This window comes from Nylanderia fulva, unplaced genomic scaffold, assembly GCF_048542155.1.
Source record: "Nylanderia fulva isolate GAGA-0341 unplaced genomic scaffold, ASM4854215v1 Scaffold10, whole genome shotgun sequence".
Taxonomy (NCBI): Eukaryota; Metazoa; Arthropoda; class Insecta; order Hymenoptera; family Formicidae; genus Nylanderia; species Nylanderia fulva.
In genome coordinates, this window is record NW_028189193.1 from 4,010,056 (window position 1) to 4,035,205 (window position 25,150).

General features: G+C 28.4%; 1 protein-coding gene across 4 annotated transcripts in view; it reads right to left on the minus strand.

Annotated features, from left to right (window-relative positions):
* The window catches only part of Asap (ArfGAP domain of ASAP), a 61,396-nt gene that overhangs the window by 34,171 nt on the left and 2,075 nt on the right, over positions 1–25,150 (minus strand). For all 4 annotated transcript variants that reach the window (XM_029304076.2, XM_029304075.2, XM_029304078.2 and 1 more), the window contains exon 2: positions 692–764. In XM_029304076.2, the coding sequence (XP_029159909.1) occupies positions 692–764 (73 nt within the window). The remainder of the gene's footprint in view (positions 1–691; positions 765–25,150) is intronic.

Below are 25,150 nucleotides of genomic sequence, written 5' to 3' on the forward strand. Positions count from 1 at the left end.
GAATATAGATTCGATTATAAATTAATTAAATGTCAAGATTTCTAAATACATGTATATTTTTTAATTGGAAAATTTAAACAGATGTCCTGTTATATTAATTTATACTGTAATATATACCTCCTTCAATTTTATTCCAAAACTATTTCAGAAAGATCTCTCACATCTAGTATAAAAGAATTGTGTGTCGCGATTATATCGTGTGCTCATCATAGCTAATAATATGCAATATAAGCATCGCTATAATAATCATTCCAATATTTATTCCAATGATTCAATTGTCATTATCAGCGCTGATAATGACATTCAATACGCATGAGAATCTAGTGTCCCAGAGTGACAATATAAATAAATGATCGCGAATCTATATGGAAGAGTTTTGTTCCCCAGATCGAAGCTAATAATTGCATGTACTCCAAAAATTTTGGTATTTAAATCATGTCTATTTCCATAAAATAAAATCTAAAAAATCAAGAAAATTAATAAATAAAAAGAATTAAAATTTATTCAAAAAATCTGCCATAATTTAATTATATATATGTATGACGTAGAAATATAATTTTACGGTTTTGATTTGTGACTAGTTTTATATTCTGAGACACATAGCAATTCTTCCTTTCAAGAGAAAATTACTTGTTATGCTCACAACCATGAAAACAAGTTGCATGAAAATTGATAATAATATTTAACTTACCGTTTCCGGAATTATGGATAGCCTTGATAGCCTTTTTCAGCTTCGTGAGACCATCTCTATCAAAGTCCAAGGTCTGAAACAGAAACATAACAATAATATTTAATAAAATTTGTAATCTTGTAAAATGATAAAATTTTTAAATCGCATTCGTATAGTTTTGAGCTGTTATTCAATTCGATGTGGCATTTTAATAAGTGTTTGTGTAAAGAATGATATCGCACAGGTGACATAAATGTAATATATATATATATATATATATACAATTTAAAGATATATTCTAACAACAAACAAATTATGAGATTTTATTAAGATTTAATTTTTTGTTTAATTTATGTATAAATTATCAGAATAAGATATTTTATAAATACATTTTACTTTATTTTTTTCTTAGAACACAAGCAATGTATTTTTAATATATATGTTTTGAAATAGTACTAATATGTAATTGCATTTAAAAATTTTTTATTGAAAAAATTTTCGTTATGGAGTAATTTTACACATTTGATTTATGATCCTAAAGAGATCATTAAATTGGTTAATTAAAAAATATTTTTCCGATCAATATTAAATTAGCAATAAATTATTGAGCTATTTCCGCTTTCTCAGTCATTCGAATTTCTTTCCGCAAGATTTCCAAGAAATCTGATTCTATATATATGACTTAGAATATTCGAATTCCAAATGTTCTATTTTTTATGAAAATCATAAATCCGGATATACGTCTTTCACCCAAACGCGTCACGGATTCGCGAATCCGGACATCCGATTAGCTTACCCCACATGCTTTCATATAAATTCTTCGTTCTATCAGCTTTGCCAATAGAGCGAGGGATAAACACGCGAAAAGAAAGATTATCCTGTAAAATGGTTACATCAATCGATTATTTATCTTTATCTCGAAAATCGGCCGGAAGTGTTGTCGCCCGTTCGTTTATTTACCTCGCGTGAAGCAAAGAAATGCAAATGAGCAAAGATATTCGCCTCACTGACACTATATATTTAGCCTTGTATCTCAGCTGCGATCCCTGAATCACCTGCCTCGCATTCACGTGCGACGCAACATATGTCGCGTTGCGAGCTAAATTCGGCACTCACGGTCGCATCGCACTTGATCTCGGCGTGGACAAGAAAAGAAAATCGAAGTAACATCGAGAGGACTTTATCATCACAAAAATACAAATTTAACTGCACTGAAAAAAAAAACTTATTTAACTCGAATAAATATTTATTTCAATACCGCCAAATAAATCCTTTATTTCAAACTAATAATATTTATATGATATGAAAAATATTTATTTGATATAAGAAAATTTTTTCCAAAACAAATAAATATTTATTTGCTTGAAATAAATGATTCGTTTGACAGTATTGAACTAAATATGTATTAATTTAGTCATTTTTTTCAGTGTACCATAGCTAAATTTTAGCTGTCCCTATATTAAACATGAAATTTAGATGTGCTGTGACACAGCTAATATTTTTTAGCTATAGAATTCTCCGCTAAACTATAGTTGAAAAAATTATAGTTAGCATATAACTAAAATTTAGGCATGAAAATTAATATTTTTAAAATAATTTTTGTGATTAGTTATCATAGCCGAAATTGAACTATAATGGCTAATTTTTTTCCTTGTGATTAGCTGCGATCACAAAAAAAAATATCAAGTTGCAGCCTTCGAAAGAGAGAAGCACAAGATAAATTATAAACGTAATCAATGTGAAATTCTAGCGAAGTCCAAGAGTAAAAAGATGGAATAAAAGACATTTGATAAATTGATTAATCGAGTGTAAAACTATCGGAAGCATATCTAATTTAAAGAAGAAAACCTCGATTACAATCTATCTTGCCGTTTCTAGTGCGAATCAAATCGCGAGGGGCTGAAAAACAAAGGAGAAAAGAAAAAAAAGGAGCGAGCAATAAAAACCGAAGATGCTGTACTGAAATAGCGAACGATGACGGGTGCCGATAAGGATTTAATAAGCACGCGTGATCAACGCCGGACGCGGCGTATAAATTTAACGCGCAGCGTGTAATGAACAGAGTGCAGCGGTATCGAACACTGCAGATGCACCGCGGAATGCGCGCGGAATTATCGGTGCATTAAATTATTGTCGATGCCATTATGGACTCGAGTGTCCATTATATCCAGTGGACAATTTTATCTCTCGTGCAAACTTTCCTGATATCAAAATATCAGGATTGGGTAAGTTAATGATTTTTTTTTAAACTGAGTTAAGTTAAAGTTAATTGGTTATCAAATTAATTTAGTTAAGTTCAAAGTTTTATGCATAACAAAAAATTAACTCGATTAAAGTTAAGTTGAGATTAAATTAACTAAAGTTAAATCAAAAGTTAATTTTTAAAAATATTATTTATATATTAAATTAGAATTTTGTTTGTTATTTCTTTTAAAATATATGTATAACAAAGAAATTTTGATTTTATACAGAAATATATTTTTTTAATTACAATTGATAACAAATATACGTAAAAAATAATAATACTTTAATTTTAAAATAATACGTTTTAATGCATTTTAAATTAACTAATCTAAGTTAAAAGTTATTAACTTTTTAACTTTTTTTAAAACTTTTAATTAACTAATTATTACCCAACCCTGTTATAATCACTCCTAAATCGGGATTATTAAATTTTAATATTAGTTGAAAAATATCCTTTGAGAAATTCCACAGTTTTATACCTAACATAATTTTCTTTTCATTAATTTAACAATTAAAAATCTTTAAATATTACACTAAGAGAATTTTCTCTTAGAATTTACCCTGAAAATTATGATTAAAATCAAGAATTTTATTTTCTGATTAATGTTTACCATGATAAAAACTATTAATATCTATCACAATAAGATATAAAATATTTTTTATTATGATAAATATTAATTAGAAAAAACTTATAAGATTCTTTCAATACTATATTGTCGTACAATGATTTTCAGGATAAATTCTAAGAAAAAATTTTCTCCATGTGTGTGATTTAAAATTGTCATAATTTAAAAATAACATACTTTTTACACATATAATAAAATATATTTAACAGAAATATTTAATAAAATTAAATCTCTTATAAAATTCTTCCTATATACTATATTGTCCCATAATGATTTTCAGTGTAAATTCTAAGAAAAAATTCTCTCCGTACGCGTGATTTAAAATTGTCATAAATTTAAATAATTAACATATAATACTTAACATACTTTTTGATACACATAATAAAAAATTTAATAAATAATTCAAATTTGAAGTCGCCAGTAGATAAAATCAAAGAAAGGTTTGTTTAAAATTCGACCACACACACTCACAATGCTTTATTTAATTAATCCTTAATATTTAATATTTATTAAAATATTAAAATCCTTAATATTTAATATTTAATAAAATATTAAAATCCTCAATATTGAATAAAATTGTGCCGAAATCATTAGACTTTCGTTTGGAGAACCGGGTGCGAACGCATGTGCGTGACAGGCATCATCGTCCAATTATTTTCGTCCGTGCGGGCGCGCGATTGAAAAAATCCAAGTGGAAGAAATAGAATACGTTGCCGGTCGACCTTGCCGGGATCTCCCTCTCGGCGGCATTCGGGCCGGCGATGCGTTTCGCCGTCCTTGAAGCTCTCGGAGAAGGTCGCGCGCACGAGTCCGCAGAGCAAAACGACTCGCGGCTCCGACCGAGATCGAGAGGGACTCACTCTACCACGCCCGGGAACCTATCTCCTTCTCTGGTCCCCGAACCGGATGAGAGACCAGGAAAGCAATTGTTTGTGTACGTGCTTCTGGATGTGGACCTTACGTTGTGTTGTACACGCAGCGTCGTATACTGTCAAGGATGCTTGAATTTACAAGATGGGTTTTCGTGTGCACGACAAAAATTCTGTTTACAATATCGTTGATTTTTTTTTTTCTTAAAACGACGAGAAAAAAAGCTTTAAGCGTATGTAATGACGTAATGAAAAGCAACGTAAATCAATATCTATTATGAAAATACATATAGCGTGATAAATGGGAAACCTGATCAATCGAGGAGGCGTTTCAGAGTATGATTTATTCAGTAGGGTGGGGATTTGATATATTTCTTCTTATCAGAGGCGTTCGAATTTTATCTCACGAAGAAAATTAATGAGTCGACCAGAGACGGCCGAACTTTTCATCGGAATTTTGCAATTATCATTAAGAAGTAGAGAGAATTGTGATTATATCACAACTTTTAACGACTAGAGAGAAGAATAACATCGTATCATAAATAATAATTATTATTCATTTTTTTTATATAAAAATAAATATTCTATGTAATTCATATAATAAATAATCATATTATTCATTATTTTTTCTATATGAAAATAAATATTCTATATAATTCATATAATAATACATATAATTATTATTATTCATTATTTTGTCTATAGAAAAATAAATATTCTATGTAATTCATATAATAAATAATTATATTATTCATTATTTTTTCTATATAAAAATAAATATCCTATATAATTCATATAATAAATAATCATATTATTCATTATTTTTTCTATATAAAAATAAATATTCTATGTAATTCATATAATAAATAATCATATTATTCATTATTTTTTCTATATAAAAATAAATATTCTATATAATTCATATAATAAATAATCATATTATTCATTATTTTTTCTATATAAAAATAAATATTCTATATAATTCATATAATAAAATAATTATTATTATTTATTATTTTTTTCTATAGAAAAATAAATATTCTATGTATAATTCATATAATATACATATAATTATTATTATTCATTATTTTTTCTATATAAAAATAAATATTCTATATATAATTCATATAATAAATCATAATTTTATTATTCATTATTTTTTCTATATAAAAATAATATATTTAAAAAATTATTATTATTGCGAATAAAAATTGTATTATTTGATAAGTTAGCCCGAAGGGAGCCAAGTTGTAAAAATGTTGATTTTTGTACACAATTAATTGATGCAGTCGCAAATCAAGCTTCTTTCGCGACAAACAAAGACACAGACACGTGTCTTGCCGGGCAATAATTAGCCGCGATGGCGCACCCGCATCCCTCGCGTCCGACTGTAATTGCTTATCTCTCTAATTAATGCGCGGTATAAGCGGGTGTGCGCGCAAAGGTTACGCTGTTGCGGCAGCAGAGAAGCCAGCAGCATATGGTCGGCATACGGAATGTCTGGGGAATCGATCGTCTCTGTGGCCTTACGTGGTCCGTAAAGTATTCCGGAAGCGATCTGACGTGGTCGTCATTTTTCACGCGATCTCTCTCATTTCAAATGCAACTTTCTTCGGATAATTATATATCATAATTATATTTTTAAAAATTTACGTAAATTTTTTATTTCAAGAAGTAGAGAAAATTGTGATTATATCGTAACTTTTTAAATGACTGGAGAGAAAAACTACATATATATCATATAATAAATAATAATTATTATTCAATATTTTTTTCATATAAAAATAAATATAAAAATATTTTTTATCGCTTTTGTATTTTCTATGGAAATATTTAGATTTATTTATTTTAATATATGTGTGTTTTTAAAGAAACTATATATATTTTTACGATAATTTTATTACCTATTTAAACAGTTTATTGTGATATCAAAAGGATAATAAAATCCAAACGTGATATTATATAGAATTCTATTTTAGCATTAATTTATTGCGGTTATTATACGCCACAACATTTATGAGCAGTTTGTATAATTATGCATGCATATACACATACACATTCATATTCCCACTATATGTGCACGATAATTTTGAAAATATATTCATACTAAAATAATAAATATACATTCAATCGACTCTACTCAAATTTTATTGGCGAAGAAGTATATCAAAGCTGGAATTTTTAATTCGCTAATGAAATTTTAGTAATTATCGATATATATATATTTTTTAAATTTATATAATTTAATTACATCAATATGCTTTATAAACATTTTCTGATAAATTGCTTTTAGAATAGATTTTTGCAGAGTTTCAAGTATATACATAAAATAATAAAATAATATGAAGAGAAATTTTGTAATGAAACGTAAACGACATATTTTCTATTATACTGCCAGTAAAATTAGTCGATTATATTTCAGAGATTTCTAATCGTGCCTTTCTAATCGTAAATAAAAATGCTATAGTAAAAGTACAAAAAAATATTTCTCGCGCGCAATCGATATCTATGGGAATTATCGGAGCTCAGCTGTGCGTTTCCATCACTAATTGAGCGTAAAGTTAGAAACTATGTGTATAAGCCTGACGAAGAATATTCATCTTCCGCGTGATATATGTAACCGGAAGATTAAGAAGTATAACTTCTGCAATAAGAAAATATAAAACATATTGCAGAAGGATATTGCAAGTTTTCGTAAAGTTCCAACGGGAAAACTTTCTCTCAAGTTGAACCATAATTCTCGCACGTGCTTCTATCCGTTTTATTCGTCGTGTGTATGCGTCAGTTGTACACAATACATCGTGAAAAACGTTTTTCTCGCGTCTGAGAGCATCCTGTATAGGCCGCTTGCATTAAGCGATGAATCGCGCCCGATCTCGCTTTGTGAGCCTCACAAAGCGCAATTAATGACCTCGCCTTTTCCCATCGTGTCGCGTGCCCACTTCTACATACACGTACATATGCATATATATATATATATACGTATAAGTGTGTGTATGTATAACGTATGCTCTTCTCAGAGGGTGCTAAGTGTTTTTTCCCGCTATTCCTCGAGAGTAGTTTTTCCCCTCGTAAAGATGATACGCGTAAATAACATAATGAAATGTGTGAGTTTGACCTTTTTCTCTTGAGTTTAAAAGTTTTATAAAAGGAGATTTGTTTTTGTAAAGTGTACACGGAAAAAAAGAATTAGCTACCATATAACTAAATTTTAGCTGTCCATATATTACAATTGAAATTAAGTTATTATGCCTAAATTTTAGCTATGGTAACTAATATTTTTTAGCTATTTAACGAAGAATGTTACAGCTAAAAAATATTAGCTATCGTACACTGAAAAAAAATTTGTTAAATTATTAACAAATATATTTAGTTCAATACTGTCAAATAAATCATTTATTTGAAACAAATATTTTTCATATCAAATAAATATTATTAGTTTCGAATAAATTATTTATTTAACAGTATTGAAATAAATACTTAGAAGAATTAATTAAATTTTTTTTCAGTGTAGCTAAAATTTAGGCATGATAACTAAATTTCATGTGTAATATCTGGACAGCTAAAATTTAGCTATGATTTAAAATTTAGCTAACAGAATTTTCTGTGAGAATTTATCCGGAAAATTATGGTAATTGTGTAAAAATACACTGAAAAAAATCCATGTACTTTTACGTGGAAATTACTAGTTCAAAACTGGTACAATTAATTATCACTGTAATTTTTTTCCATATTTTTAAACCTAGCATGATAATATAATTTCACACAAATATTTTTTTCAGTGTATGTATACATATAAATTTTCTTATTGTGGTAGAATTTATTACTTTTTATTGTGATACATACATATATTAATCAGAGAAACTCTTATAAAATTTTCTCATAATATCATATTGACTTATGATTTTCATAGGGTAAATTCTAAGAGAAAATATTCTCTCAATTAGCGATTCCGTATTTGATCTCTTCGCTTTGCAAATTTAAATATAATAGCGAACAAAATAAAATTTTAAAAATAATAAATAAAATAATAAATAATAATAATAATAAATAAAATAATATAATAATAAAATATTTTTTAATTAAATTAATTAAAATTTATTTCGATTAAAAAAATTATCACGCAGAGAAATATCGAAACGACTTAACGATCACAGATAAGTTTGAGATTGGAAAAAAAATTGGCGGTTGCGCGGCGAGATAATCAGCGAGATCTCATCATCGTATCGTCGACCGCGATGATTATGCGAGCGTTAAAAATTCTTAACGACTACCACCTACGGCGGTCTCGCGTCGCAAAAAACCTGGACGAGAGTGTCGTATCCACCCGAGAATTGCCGGGTAAATAAACCGACCTGAAAACTATTCCCGCGGCGGTTTTCTCGCTTGTGAACACGCAACGGACTATTACGTGCACGCCGGAATGCAGCCCCGTCTGCATCCGATATATACGTAAGCGCTCGCGGTGCATCAAGAACGTCGCGTCCGCGAATTTCTGGAGGATCGAGCGAACACGAGCGAAATAGAGAGAAGCGCGAACGCATCGGCGGAACTCAGAGCTTCGCATAGCGATTATATTTCTAACCGCGATGGAAAAGTGCATCGGATCGGATTTCGCCGATATGACATTCGTATTGCATTTCGCGAACCGATCAGCCGCGTTGTAAAATTTATCCTTTTTCTGATACACACGCATTTTTCACAAAGTTGGATAAGTTAATGATTTTTTTAAACTAAGTTAAGTTAAAGTTAGTTGCTTATAAAATTAATTTAGTTGAGTTGAAAGTTTTATGAACAAAAAATTAACTCAGTTAAAGTTAAGTTAAGATTAAATTAACTGAGATTAAATCTCAAAAGTTAATTTTTAAAAATATTATTTATATTAAATTAGAATTTTGGTTGTTAATTCTTTTAAAATATTTAATAACAAATAACAAAGAAATTTTGATTTTTATATAGAAATATTTTTTTAGTAATTAAAATTCATGAAAAATAAACATAAAAATTAATAATACTTTAATTTAAGAATAATAATACATTTATAACTTATAAAAAAATAATAATGATATTCAGAGATAAAAAAATTTAACTTAGAAAAAAGTTAAAGTTAAAAATTAATACATTTTAAATTAACTAAGCTAAGTTAAAAGTTATTAACTTTTTTTAACTTTTAACTAATTAATTAGTTATTATCCAATCCTGATTTTTCATATAGCAGATTTGTAATGAAATAAACGTGCATGTGAAAAAAAAATATATCTCTATCAATTCTCAGATTTTATAAGTCTGCGTCGACTTTGCTTTCTAAACAAATCTATAGAAAAATATTTAGAATTATGCATTCAAATTATACCTGTATGTAAATAGAAAAATACTGTATAATATTTTTGTTTAAAGTAAACAGAATAAACATAATAATTTTAACTCTGACAAGAAATTATATATAATTATTTATAATATTTACGATGTTTCTTGTACTTGTAACTGTACATAACGCCTCGCGAATACAGACTTCCGGGAAATATGGTAGCACATGGTTATTCCCACAGTCATCTTGGGCACGTTTCGAATTTTTACGGTTTATTAGACGTCGGCGAACGTCGGATTTTCCAGACACACGCTCAAAGAATTCACTCGCGCTGTTTCGCGCGAAAAAGAATTGCCGGTATCAAAGTGCGCGTTCACGTTTTCGCTCTGTTGAAGGGTTAATCTGTTGAAGAAGTGTGCGGTTCTCTAGAAAAAATGACGGAGGGATACTTATGTGAGGCCATTGTATCGGAACCAAAACGCAGAGCGGAAAGCTAAAGACAAAGAACTCAAATCGATGTTCATCTTTTTATAATCGCGTGTTAGATTAAATTAACATTTTAGTTTACCAGAATATTTTTAAAAATCATATCTTTGCAAAGTTATTTTCTTTAGATTTTTCTGGACATTAAATTATAAATTATATTCTTTCCAAACGATTATATTCATATACATAAATCGAGGGCAATATTTTGTACGTCGTACAAATAAATGTTGACAGAATAACATTCTAACGCTTTTGGCAAACATTAGATACATACTTGACACCTGGACACAAGCTGAAGTGTCTATTTACGTTAGATGTTTACGTTGCACGTTTAATGCACTTTTAAGAGACAAACGTCGAAAAACAATGGGAATTTACGAGTATTTATAATTATATTATTATTCAGAGAACATGATAACGACGAATAATAACGGGAAATAACAGCAGTTCAAGCAATTTAAAGAACATTTGCATTACCATGATAATTTCTAGAACTGATTAACGTTGGAATACTAATGTCATTTGTTAATGCAGATGCTAATCGCAACGCTTGATCCTCCATAAAACTCGGTAATACAGAGGAAATAAACTTCGAATCATATAATAAAAAAAGATAAAAAAATATCTAAACAATTTAGAATTTTTACAGGGTGTCTAGTGGAATCAATAAAAAAAATTTCTTGACTTTTTCAAATTTTCCAAGACCAGAAATTAATTTTTTCCCTGACTTTTTAGTATTATTTTTTCCAAATATATTAATTTGCATATATCTATATGATAAATCAATTAAATATTAAATCATGAAATCCTTGAGATATTTTTGTCAACAATGAAAAGATTCGGAAGTGAAAACAAAAATTTTAATCAATTATACAATCTGCATTAATAATCACCTTTTTTTATTTATATAATATCAAATTTTTTAGTTTTGTCTCTATCAAACACATTGAAATAAAATAACACGACAATAAAAATATAAATTAACAAACACGCTGTAGATGAATCGATTTTTAACACAGAAAATTAGCGTGCTGGGAGTCAAGGAAAAGTTTATATTTATTTAATAAAAAATGTCAAATTATTGAGACAAATGTAGAATAATGTGAAAAAATCCAGATAAATAGTAAAATTTCCTGACAATTTCAGATTTATAAAATTCCCTGACAATGCCCGGTTTTCTAGATTTCCCTGACCGCTAGACACTCTGTTTTATCTATATGATGAATTTTATGAATGCAATTAATTATTTAATTTATAAAATAATAATAGCAATAATAATTATATATGTGCAAATTTCATTTAAACAACGAAGTACCTAATGAGGTAGAAAACACGAGGTTAAAATTAATCGTAACACTCATGATAAACATTCGCCATATGCTCCATGTAAATATATTCAGGGTAAAAAATTGCCGAGATAAAACTCACTGCGTGAATATAACGTATCCGGTAAATTATCAACTATAACGCCTAAAAAGGTGATGTTCACAGGAAATTCCGGGAATTAAAATTCGCTCATTATTTATATACACGCGTTAAAATTCGTTGAAAAATATTAATACATATAGTACTTTTACATTTTCCTCAAAACTAACGTTTTTAATTTACGATTCCTGAGAATCTACATGTTAATAAAGATTTAATGCGTTTTTATTAATGGCGGAATGCTACAGATGTTACGAATAATTCATTCGAGTTCACGGGTGAAATATTTTATCACAGATCTATGTAGATTAAATCGATTTTCATGCTGGCGCGTACCGCCTTTACTCTCTCTCCACTCTTGTTCACTTATGTATTGGACTGGACCCCATCCAGTTAGAGCTTAATTTAACATTCAATTACACGATGGACTCGAATCGATTTTAGCGAGGATGGCTGAGCGCGAGATATGACCTCTGCGAATTTGGATCCTCATCATTTTTCAAAAACATTAATTTTTATTAAAATCATGAATGCACTCCGAAGAACATTCTAGAATTCCTTATTAATAAAAATAATTTTTACAAATAATTTCGTCACATTAAACTATAAAAAATTCATTCATGATTTGTTAGAATGCTAATTTTACAAAATAATATTATTAACGTTGAAAATATAGTTTTTATACAATTAGGATCCTTTTATTTATTTCCTTCTTACACATCATATTTAAAAATTAAAATCTTTCAAAAAAATTAATTTTTATTAAAGTCATGAATGCACTCTAAAGCGTGTTCTAGAGTTTCTTATTAATAAAAATAATTTTTAAAAAATAATTTCGTCACATTAAGCTAAAGAATTCATTCATAAATCGCTTTAGAATGTTAATTTCACAAAATAAAATAATATTATTGACGTTGAAAATAGTTTTTATACAATTAGAATCCTTTTTATTTTCTTCTTACACATCATATTTAAAAATTAAAAATTAATTATTAGTTTGAATGACAATGTCACAAATATCAAATTATCTTTTATCGCTATGGTGATATTTTATCATAGTCTGCCTACTCGCCCATTATCGATTAGCGACATGTGTTCGTCACATCACCGATATGGATATAGAAAAGAACTTTTAAACGTTTCGTAAAAAGTAAAATAATAATTTGTAAAAATTAGAAAATTAATTTTTTGAATTAATTTAAATAAATGTTATGATTAAAAAATTTTAATTTTGTACTACGTAGCGTAAGCTATGTGAACTTAACATTTGAATTTTAAAAAATTAATTTTATAAATTATAAATTTTATCAAAGATTCAAAACTCATCCCTCTAAACTTGAAGTAGAAACTTGTATAACTTTTCTTTAAATCCGCTCCTGTTTTTTAATTGCAACGTTTGCGGCTATTATCAGCCGTCTTTATTTAGATGCACTAATTGTAAGCTAATAATGAATCTATAAAGATAGTCGATGCACACACAATACTTGCGGTTTGCACGCATATTTTTTCTCTTTTTTTTCCTATCTATAATATTCCATGAAAAAGTAGACATCGCTCTATTAACGGTTAAACGCAACTGTTCGTTCTTCCTTTGTGGTCAAATGTACACGAGTTTTTTTATAAAAATTACATGTGAGAGAAATGCATTTAAATCAATACAATTCTTCATTTCGATATTATTGCGAATATTATCTGATTGTGAGTAGTCATTTTTTGTCGTCAAACTAAAATTTTTCGTTAATTTGTTTCGAAATATAATATTGATTTTTGAGGCCAATTTTTCTGGTTTCTTTTTCCTATATTTTACAATTCAAAATATCAAATGCCATTTATGAATTTTATCATAATAACAATAATATAACATATCTCGATTTAATAATATTAATAAACTGAACGATCAAATTTCCTTGCACATGTCTCGGTAGTATTTTCGCCAAGAACTTAAGTATTTTTATATTATAAATATTATCTGAGTAGTCATTTTTAAGGCCTTATAAAATTAAAATTTTGTTAATTTATTTCGAAATGTATAATATTATTAATTTTGCCCGAGCTCAATTTTCCTGGCTTCTTTTTCCTATATTTTACAATTAAAAAAATATCGAGTTGCTATTTATGAATTTTGTCACATATATGACAATATAACATATATCTCGATTTAATAATATTAATAAACTGAACGATATAAAATTTCCTTGCACGTGTCTCGGTAGTATATTTCTGCCAAGAACTCGAGTGTTTTTATGGAACGCATTTTAGTTCAACGATGAATAACATTTTTGTGAGCCGCTCGAATTTTCTTCGCATATAAAGCGACAGATGTCGAGGCGGAGCGTTGAGATCGCGCATGACTTCCGGGAGTGCCGGAAGAAGCGAGACGTGTTTGGCCTAGCACGACCGTCCGCTCTGGCAGACTGCTGTCGGGTCTCTGCGACGATGGGACGCGGATGCGTAATGTGACGATCGATTTTCTATATTCTATAAACCTATATATCTTACAATAACGTTTTCCCGCTCCGACCGGGACGCTATATCCCGAGTTCTTTCGTATTCGCGCAATTTCTCTCGTTTTTTTCATGTCGAGACTGCGTCAGTCGTAGACATTAAAAAAAAGTATACTTATCATAACATATATTTAAATTAATTCAAAAAATTAATTTTCTAATTTTTACAAATTTATTTTACTTTTTACACTCAATTAAAAATACACAGTAAAAATATTTGTTTCTTCTTGTTAAAAACAGTACTCGTTAAAATTTTTGTATTAAATGTTTAACGTATTCATGTGTTAATTTAACATATTTCTGTTGTGTTAATCGAATTTAAATGTTAAATTATTAAAACAACTGAAAAAAGATGTAAAAATAACCCAATGTGCATCAATTTTAATAGATATGCTCTGTTTTAATAGTAATAAGATTTATCTGTTAAAATTCACATAAAAAATGTTGATTTTTCATTTTATAATATAAGTGGATAAAATCTAAAATTAATATATTTTTAATTCATTTTTACATGAAAAAACTATGTTAATTTTACATAAAATTTATTTTAAATTACTTGAAGTTTTACAATTTATTTTGTGTTAAAATATTTATGTGATATCTGTTAAATTTAACAAATTTTTCAATTGTCTAAGATTCCAAGAAATAATGAAGCGTCCTTTGTTATAAATATCTTTGTTAAACAAAGAATATCTCATTTCAGACATTTAATTAATATCTCATTTGTTCTCCTCAATTTATTTCAGCCTTTCTCCCCGGAGTTTCAACAAATGGAAAATTAGCACGAGTCCGGGAAATTATACTGGGAAAGCGCCAGCTGATTGTGAGTTTGGTCTTTTTCCCTTTCGAGATTAGATTTCATCATGTATACGCTTGGTGTTCAATTCGTAAAGCACTATGGAGCTAGAATTAGATTGCAGCTGCACCAGGAGGATGCATCACTATGTACTCATTTTTCTTCGCCATAGTTCGTTTCCCGTAAGTTTCTTTTCGTCTTCCCACTATCGAACGATATCTTTCCGCACGGTTACGTCGTTTTCTCACGTGACGAAGAGAGAAACATTTCTTCAAGACCTTTTCGTATAATTTTTAGTTACATTTTTATTTCTAAGTTTAAGAAAAACATTTTATCTAATTTTTAAAAATTTAAAAATTGCGCGCAATATCGCGAGAATAAAAATGAATTAAATATATCTCTCAAGCATAATGTGGTGTCAAGATAACATGCTGTTAAAAATAAAAGTAGATTGCCTGGAATCTGAAATAGATTAATTGTACCTATCTTAATGATATGGAATATTTAGCACAGAGAATTATAATAAAATCACTATGATGCAAACCCGAATATTTTTTTAAATTAAATTATATAAAATATTAATAAAAAATAGAAAATATTAAATTTTTATTGACATACAACTTTCTTATTATTTCATAAAATATTAATTAAAAAAAATAGAAAATATTAAATTTTGATTGACGCACAACTTTCTTATTTCATTATTATATACGTTCTCAACTTTAATATATTTTCTGGAACATATTATTTTACGATTGACACGAGACATTAACTGCGTTAATAAATTATACTATAAAACTTAGTCGCGTATATATTAATAACCTTTTCGAAAGCATTTTGCGCGCGTATTTTATTTAGTGCTTTTCGATTTCACGCTTCATTTTTGGACTTCAATATTTCCAATTTGCTGCTCGTTTGTTCACTACATATAAGAAGTAAATGGATGTTTATCGCTGACAAACCGTTTTAAATGTATATGTATCGCCTTCCGTTCAGATAACCGCAAGCCGGTTATTCCGTAACGATATTCGATGACAGAGAACTACTTCCTCTCAATTTATTACACTAGAGGTCATTGAAATGGTCGTTGTAGAAAGAATACATTTCCTAAAAGCTTTTCATGACTTCAAAAAAAAACCTTACTTTTTATTTATTATTATGTACGTTTTACGTGGAAAGATGTAAGTAGTGAATTATAAATTGCAATGTTTTATCTCTTAACTACATATTTCTCATCTTATTATTTTGCTTCCCCTCTTTATTTAAATTATTATTATTATTATTATTATTAAAATTATTCTAACACTGTGCAGATGCGTTATTATTCCAATAATACAGTTGTCCTAAAATTTATTTTTTTACGAGTTTGCTCAAGTCTGTTTTTCAATTACCGGTTAAAAATGAATATTTGAACCTTCACATGTCTCATTTTATAATTTATTTTACTTAAAGCATTTTGATGATTGACTGACTTTTAATCTAGAGCAAATTGTAAATTTAATGATAAGGCGCAGGAATATAAATTTAATGTTTTGTATCGTAAATCCTTTTGCATGTCAATCTTAGGATCTCGCGAATTGCCCGCTACAACATCATGTCTGTGTTGAATTGCAAGTTATAACCTGGAAGTTAAGTGAGCGAGAGTGCTCATTACATTCCAACGTAAATGGCTAAATACAATCTCTCAAGAAAGCGTAGCGAATTGAATTATCATTCCAGAAATCGGCGCGAGAACAAGTTCAATCACCTTCAGATTGATGTATATAAATAGAAATGTCATAGAGAAATATCTATTAAGAGATCGTAATCAAAGATTTATATATATCTCATGTATATTATAAGTTCTGATAAATCTAATGTGTGCAGAGCTCGCTTTTTCTCTTTCTCTTTTTCTTATTGCAATATTTTTTAAATTACAGATTTTTTTAGACAAGACAAATATATTTTTTGGCAAATTTATAACAATCAAGTTTTAAGAGAGAAATCTAGAGCGCTAAAATTAGATACTTTAATTAATGTTGAGTAAAAAAATTTAACACCCAAATAAAAATTTTTGCTTTCTCCGATTTATGTGAAATATTCAAATATTATTATAAAAATGATGACTTTCCTTGATAATTTCGTCAAGAAAAAAAAAAACGATTTTGAATTGATATAAAATATTGTGATAGTAACTTAAAGATATAAGATGTTTCATATGCACATATCATTCTCTATATTACATTTCAGTTATATAATAGTAATCAAGACGTGCGAAGACTATCAAAACATCTCGGTTATGTGATATTTTCGCGCGAACAGACGCAGGCTCTCTCGCTTGGGTTTTCGCGGAGAGAACGAAAGGAATTCCCGGCCGTGTGCCGGCCTTGACAGACCGTTCATTCGTATTGTTGACGTTTACACACCGTGATTTGCAAGCGTTTATGCGCCGCGCGAAATCGCCTGCCATCTCTCAAACAATTCTGCGCGCCGCAACAACGCCCAGGTATTTCGTAAAAGTTCGTAAAAAGAAAGAAATATTGCGGCGGTATTACGCGATGGCGTAAGAGCGATTATAAAGACAAAGAGTAGCAGATGTCGATAATTAAGTCGGCCGCTTTCGCCGTGGGCGCGGCTCAGCGCGAGACGATTTGCATGAAATTGCATCTTGATAGGATGCGCTCCGCGTATCTTTCCGCTATATCAGGAAAGGTCGCAGGAGTGCTCGTTTCGCGGAAGTAATAATGCACTTACAGATATTACATGGACGGTGCATTTGGAGAGTTTTATTTACAAGTCAAAGCTATTTGAAACTTTTTGTGTGGAAAACTCATGAAAAAATATACATATATATTAATATATTTATATAATAAAAATAATACATATCTTAATATATATAAATATATTAATATATATATAAATATATAAATATACCTATATATACAGAAAATTTGTAATATAATGCAATATATAATCAAATAAGATTGAAACTTTGTGTGTAAAACTCATGAAAAAATATACATATATATTAATATATAATTATATAATAAATATAATATGTAATATAATGCAATATATAATAAAATAAAATGTTTTAAATATTTATTATAATAATGAAATTTGTACAACTAGAAAAAGATTAATTTCTGAATTTAAATGCATTTGATTGCTTGCAATGCTAACAAACAATCATGCAATCGCGACACATCCACTTTGGTGAACGTCCTCGATCGCGAAAGCAGCCTGTCTGTGACCATTATCGAGGTATGTACTCGTTTCAATTGCTAAGAATCACTCTACCACCACAACGACTTAAAGAGCACCCGATTACATCGCGTTCAATTGCAAAATGTGTTTGCGCTTATTGGGTTATATCGACGATGTGCGCGGACGTGGTACAAGAAATGAACTTGATCCCGATAATCGCGGTTGAGAGATAATTCATAATCAGTTCCGATTAATTAAGAATATAGCATAAATGATGTACATATTGTTCCAAAATAATGAAGAAAAATTTACATTGCAGTTTTTGCAATGTCGCAATTTTCTTTATTTAATCGTCCTTACATATTTATTTCTAAATAAATATTGCGTGTGAGAGATAATTATTTACATTAATATAAAATATAAAAATAAATTAATTGCACATTAAGAAAATTAAAATTTATTTAATATACCGAAAAATATTTACGTTTTCTATAATTAATTCGCTGTAATAAGTATTTCTTTTTGCAGTACTATTTTTGAGAAAAGAAAAGAGAGAAAAAGAGAGAAAGAGCTAAATTAAATCATTTTCATTAATTACATGTTTCCGCTGTTTTATTTATCATTAATTATGGTAATAATTTCGAATGAGTATCGCACAATGATGTATAATGTCTCAATTACTGTCAAGTAATCTCGCGATACTCGAATGCAATTTCTAAATGCATGCATCTCGCTTTGAGATTCGCGCTCGGCGTTGCAACAAGATGCAATAATCCGAGTGAAAGTCACGGAGAGAAAGGAAGATTTTTCATCGCCAGCATCATAATGCGGCACGCGATTTAATTTCTAACCGCTAAAAATGTTATAAATTAAACAAGAAACGACAACCGCGTGAAACAAAAAGAATGTTTCTTTTATATATATATATATATATATATATATATATATATATATATATAAAATTAAATTTAAAATTCAAACACGATTAAATAATTGTATTACATACTTCATAATTACGTACAACAATTTTATTATCACCTTATAGCGTTAAATTACTGCTTAGCTTGTAGAGCTTTTCTTCAACAAATTTGCTTTGCGATTTTAAATTGTAAATCCCGTAATGATCCTGCTCTTAATCGTAACGGCTGGGTAAACGCACCGTAAGATATCACAGCCTTTAAAGTTCCCCGTTCGGAAGTTAGACGACGAGAACTGGGTCGCCCGGGAGATCTTTAGAAGGCAAGCTAATACGCAATCGCGCAGATGACAGTCGACCCGAATTTAATATCTGCATGTGCAAGAGTTTGAACGACAATTTTTTGCGATGTTTTTTAAAGGGTGATTCGCGACATTTATTCATCATGATATATTATAATCTCATATATAAAAATCTACTAAATAATTAAAACTGCAAAATTTTATGATTAAATTAAAATTAGCATTATTACAGCTATGTGAACTTATAGCACCCAACTTTTTAAAATAAAATAATTAATAATAATATATAAATAAATAATAAATAATATTATTATAAAATTATTATTATATTTTCTATATAAAATAATTTATTTTCAATAGTTTTAAAAATCAGGTGCCAAATTCATACTGAACGTGCGAAATTTTCAAGTTCGAGTAAGACTTTAAGCTCTTTAAGAGATAGATCGATATCGATCTTAAACAGAATGAAACGTCAACTGTATACGTTCGTGTATCGATACTTGTGTAAGTGTGACCTATTTAACTTAGCACCTGACTTTAAAAATTAATTTTTTAATACCGAAAATGATAGTATTTCGTTTGTAGTTTTATTACTTATTATTACTGCATTCTTCGATAAATACTGAAATTCTTATTTAATTTTTTTTCTTTACATTCTTTCTATTTTCCTAATTTCTTTATTAAAAAAAAAAAATTAAGAAAATAGGAAGAATGTAAACAAAAAAATTTGATGAGAATTTCAGTATTTATCGAATAATGTAGTAATAATGCATTACAACGTAATTATAAAATTTTATATTTTAATGATTTAGTGGATTAATAATTTTTTGAAATTGTTTGTTCTCATATTTGTTTATATTTTTATAAAATAATATAACATACGCGAATAAATAGAAAATATTTTTCAAACATTATTTCACAGTCAGATTTCACTGCTCCCACTTAAACACAATTATAACCGTCTTTCGTTATTTTTTTTTAACTCAGAATCCGTTTAATTCCACGAACATACAACCTAATATACGCCCAATTGATTTCAATTCGCCGAATTCAATCCGATTAATTAATTTCATTTAACCCATCGCTTATTCGGTTATGCTTTCACATTGAGTGATAGAGTTCATGACATTGATCATTTTACTTTATTAAATGTACTTTCTCGTTTCTTACTCTTAAGAATTTGCGTCATCAAAAAGCACGCACAATTATTCATATCAAGTAAGATAATAATAATAATTATTATCAGTAATAGTAATATAGTAATAATAATTTTATAGGAAAGTTTATTTTCTGTTTAATTAATAAATTAATGGTAAATTATCTAATAAATAATAACAGGGTTGGGTAAGAGTTAATGATTTTTTTAAACTATTGTAAGTTAAGTTAAAGTTAGTTGCTTATAAAATTAATTTGGTTAAGTTAAAAGTTTTATGAACAAAAAATTAACTCAGTTAAAGTTAAGTTAAAATTAAATTAACTGAAGTTAAATCAAAAGTTAATTTTTAAAAATATTATTTATATTAAATTAGAATTTTGTTTGTTAATTCTTTTAAAATAACAAAGAAATTTTGATTTTATACAGAAATATATTTTTTGGTAATTACAATGGATGACAAATAAACATAAAAAATAATACTTTAATTTAAAAATAATACGTTTATAACTTATAAAAAAAACCAATAATGGTATATATTCAGATATAAAAAAAATTTAACTTAGGAAAAGTTAATAAGTTTAAGGTAAAAAAAATTGATTGAAGTTAAAAATTAACACATTTTGAATTAACTAAGCTAAGTTAAAAGTTATTAACTTTTTAACTAATTAAATAGTTATTACCCAACCCTGGATAATGGTAATAATTTTTTTTCATTATTATCACTCCATTAAGTCAGAATTGAATTCAGTCAGAATTAGGCAATTTAATCCGCTCGTATTCACGACCGAAATTGATTATGTTGCGCTATCGGCCTAGATCGTTCGCCAAACTACAATCCCGAGTGTCTGATGGCTCTTACCATAAAATGTCGTCCTTACGAGCGGTTAACGTTCGCCCGATAATCAAATGCATGCAAGGTAATAGATCCTGCCAGTCTCCTCGACGCCTTCGAGTGCCCGAATGACTCTTACATCATCCCGCGTTAATAGAATCGCTCATTTGCGATGCAAGTCGTTGCTGCTTTCGCGTAGTCGTTATCGAGAAGAAATTGCAAAACCACTACACCGCGTTCAATTAAAAATATTTTGAGTCAAGAGTAGTATTGTTTTTACAATAAGCCAATTTAAATTCTTTCTTCATAATATATTCTGCTTTAAAAAAAAAATAAATAAGGTCCTCTGGAGATAATTTGTTGACAACTCTGTTTTTGCACATTATTATATTTTTTTTATAGATATTAGGTATACATTAATTCAGATATTATACGTATATCTTTTTACTTGAAAAAAAAAAATGTTATAAAATATATTATACGTCGAAGCAAATAATTTACATGAGAATATTGCTAAAGCAACAAATAGCACATGTCTTTTATGCTCGACGAACAAACTTGTTGTATGTATATTGAACCTCCAGTATTTAAGTTTAAATAATTTTAGAGGCGCATTCATTCTCTATACTCTTGACCCTGACTGTCTTCGAGTTACCCACTTTCCCGCTTTAACACTTGGGACTTATGACACCACAGTCTGTACGAAATTCGAGCGTTACTATTTTGAAACCCGTCGCGTTCTATTTTCGTCACTAGTAAAAGAGAGAAAACTTGAATAAAACACGGGATTCACTTACCTTAATAATAATTTCGAAATTTTATTTACACTACTGTATGTCAATTAAGCTACTCATATATAAATCATAAGAATATAAAGAATATATGCATGATTTAACTGTTAAATTTGCAAGCGCCGAGTATCATATACTATTTATTTACATAATTTTTATCGCTAACTGTATTTGTGTGTAAATGATAGTAAGTTTAAAATTGAGACTTTAAAATTTTTTTAAATTGACAGCTGTCAAGATATATTGAATGTCAAAACTTAAAGATTGAGTACTGAGAGTTAAGTATTAAATATTAAAAATTAAACATTTACAATTAAAAATTAAAATATTCGCTAAGAAGCAAGTTTGCGTATATTTAAAAAATATTAAAATTCAAATTAGCACTAATTAAATATGCAAGAAAATGGTCAAGAAATTAATCTCACGATTATGAATATGTCTACGATTGCGAAACGTTTTCCCGCTATAAAGCGATTATAAAATCGTCACGATGATGAGAAAAGAATTCTCGGCGAGGAAAAAGAAGAACAAGAAGATGACATGAAGGAAATCGGATCTACGAACATGCTCTTCTCGTGGAATTTTCTCTTCGCGAAAATTCTTCGGATCGTTAAGGAGACGTGAACGACATGCATCTCCTCTTCTTTCTCTTTCTTGCGGGAAGAGATGAGGACGAATGACCCGGAAATTCCGGCACGTCAAAGTGGATATTGAACATACTTTTCCAAGCGGAATTAAGGCAAAGCCTCCTTTGTCGTTGGTCGATGAATAATTTTTTATCCCGAGATCGCATAATAATATTATACGTGATTCGCGAAACTCGGTCATAAAGTTTCAACTAAGTGATAAATCAAAAGAAAACGCAAACACTATTTAAATTATATCAAATAAGGAGAATTATATTAAAAGATTAAATTATATTAAAAGAGGAGAATATCTATGAAATTGATTGTTTAAGAATCTGTTTACAGTTGAAATAGTTTTTTTTTAATTCAATACTCAACCTTTAAGACCTTTTTCTCATTTTCTATCATTTAAAATTATATCTTTTCTTTATATTTTTCCTGTTATTCTTCTTCTGAAAAAATTAATTTAAATTTCATATACTCGGATTAAATAAATTAATGAAATTAATATTTAATTACAATTTTTGTAGAATATCGAAATCAGAATAATTTAATTCTAATTCATGCTCAGTAACAAAAGTTTTTCAAAAACAATCACAAAACTGTCTCCTAATCAGAAATTAATTTCCATAAGATTATTATATACAACTCTCGAGAGTCCCGTAATAGTTCGCCCGCAAAACCGTCCTTGAATTTATTGATTCGATCAATATGCCTAAATTTGGTTCAAATTAGTTGTTTGCCTGATGAAGAATTGTGCTGTTTTTTTCTCAGAATTTACGATCTTGCTCATTAGGTATTTGAGGTCACGTATTGTTCATTAGGTATCAGAAGAAAGATATGAGAACAAACGGAATTTTTAAAATGCTGAGTAATATCACATGATAGTCGATGAGCAAAAAGAAGCCGTTATTTTTGATTGCTAGTTTTGTAGGTTACATATAAAGTCTACGAGCGATCGATCTATCTATAGCAATTATGCGAAATATTATCTTATAAAAAATTTTATTTGGCTTCATCTCTTTTTCTCTTTCTCTCTCTTTCATGTTCTTTGAAATATGTATATATACATATAATATATATGTATAATATATGTTTAATATATAAAAAAGTAATTATTGACGGTAAAAAAAAGCATTTTTTGTTGAGAGATATTTTCATTATTTTTTTTTAATTTGAATGACGAGATACGATATTGATGGCAATTTAATTAACATTCCATTATTGCAAATGTATCGGTCACATGAATTATTGAATAATACGGTATTTTATAAAAGTATTTGAGCAACATGTGCGATAAGAACAGTTATAAAATTAAAACTAGAATTCTCATGTACTATGTAATGAAACTTTTATCATTGGATTCTTTCTATATTTTTATTAACACTAAATGTCAATTTTATTTTGCATTAAATAATGCAGAATAATTTTCAATATCCTTTAAAATAAAATGTGTTTCCAACACATAAATTACTAACAATTATTCGGCAATTAATATATGAATATTTAAATGATAGAATAATTTGGATAAAATATTTTGAGGTCAAATTTTTATTGACGTAACTTTTGCCACCGAGATTCTTTTCTATTAAATTCAAAATATTATATAATTTAAAATATTACTATTTAAATAAATTCTATTATATTATTTTAATATATGAAAAAATTAAGAACAGATTTATTGATTCAATATATTTGCATTAGTCTTCTTATTCCTGTTATGTTAGCATAAGATACACGCGACTTATTAGGATTTGGATTCTATTTGACAGAGATACGGTATCATAGTCATTCACGCATCGGCAAATTGGCAGCGTCAACGTGAAGCGATAATCGCGTCAGCAGCTGACGAAATGACGGTCGTATAAGATGCTGACGACTCGGTAGAAAAATGTGGTATCCACACAATATTTCTTTGAATATTATAATTTTTTATGTCAAGCTGTAGATGCTTTACAAGATAATTTAGTCGGCTTTAACATTTCGCGTTCTAAAGTGATGACATATCGGACATAAGAACATTTATATTTCGTCGTTAGAGAAATGAGCCATCGAACAGCGAATACAAGGCGATAACGCAGTCAGGTTCTTGGTATAAGGAAATCGGATTTCAAAGCACGTGCGACGAGATAATAATAATAGCCTCATCATCGACTACTTCGTAGTTTAAATACCTCGGTATTAGCATCATCTTTACATATTTAAAGCGTTAAAGGTAATAAAATTTATCACCCTTTCTCCCCCTAAAAATGTTTATATCAAAGTGCATCAAAATAGAGCGATTAAATGCGAATAAAAATTATATGCGCGTATAAAATGTATAATTAATATATTTTTTGTATAATTAATATATTTTAATCGATCCCAGCCTGATTTCTTCGCGTAATAATTTTTCATAAAGAGATAAAAGTTT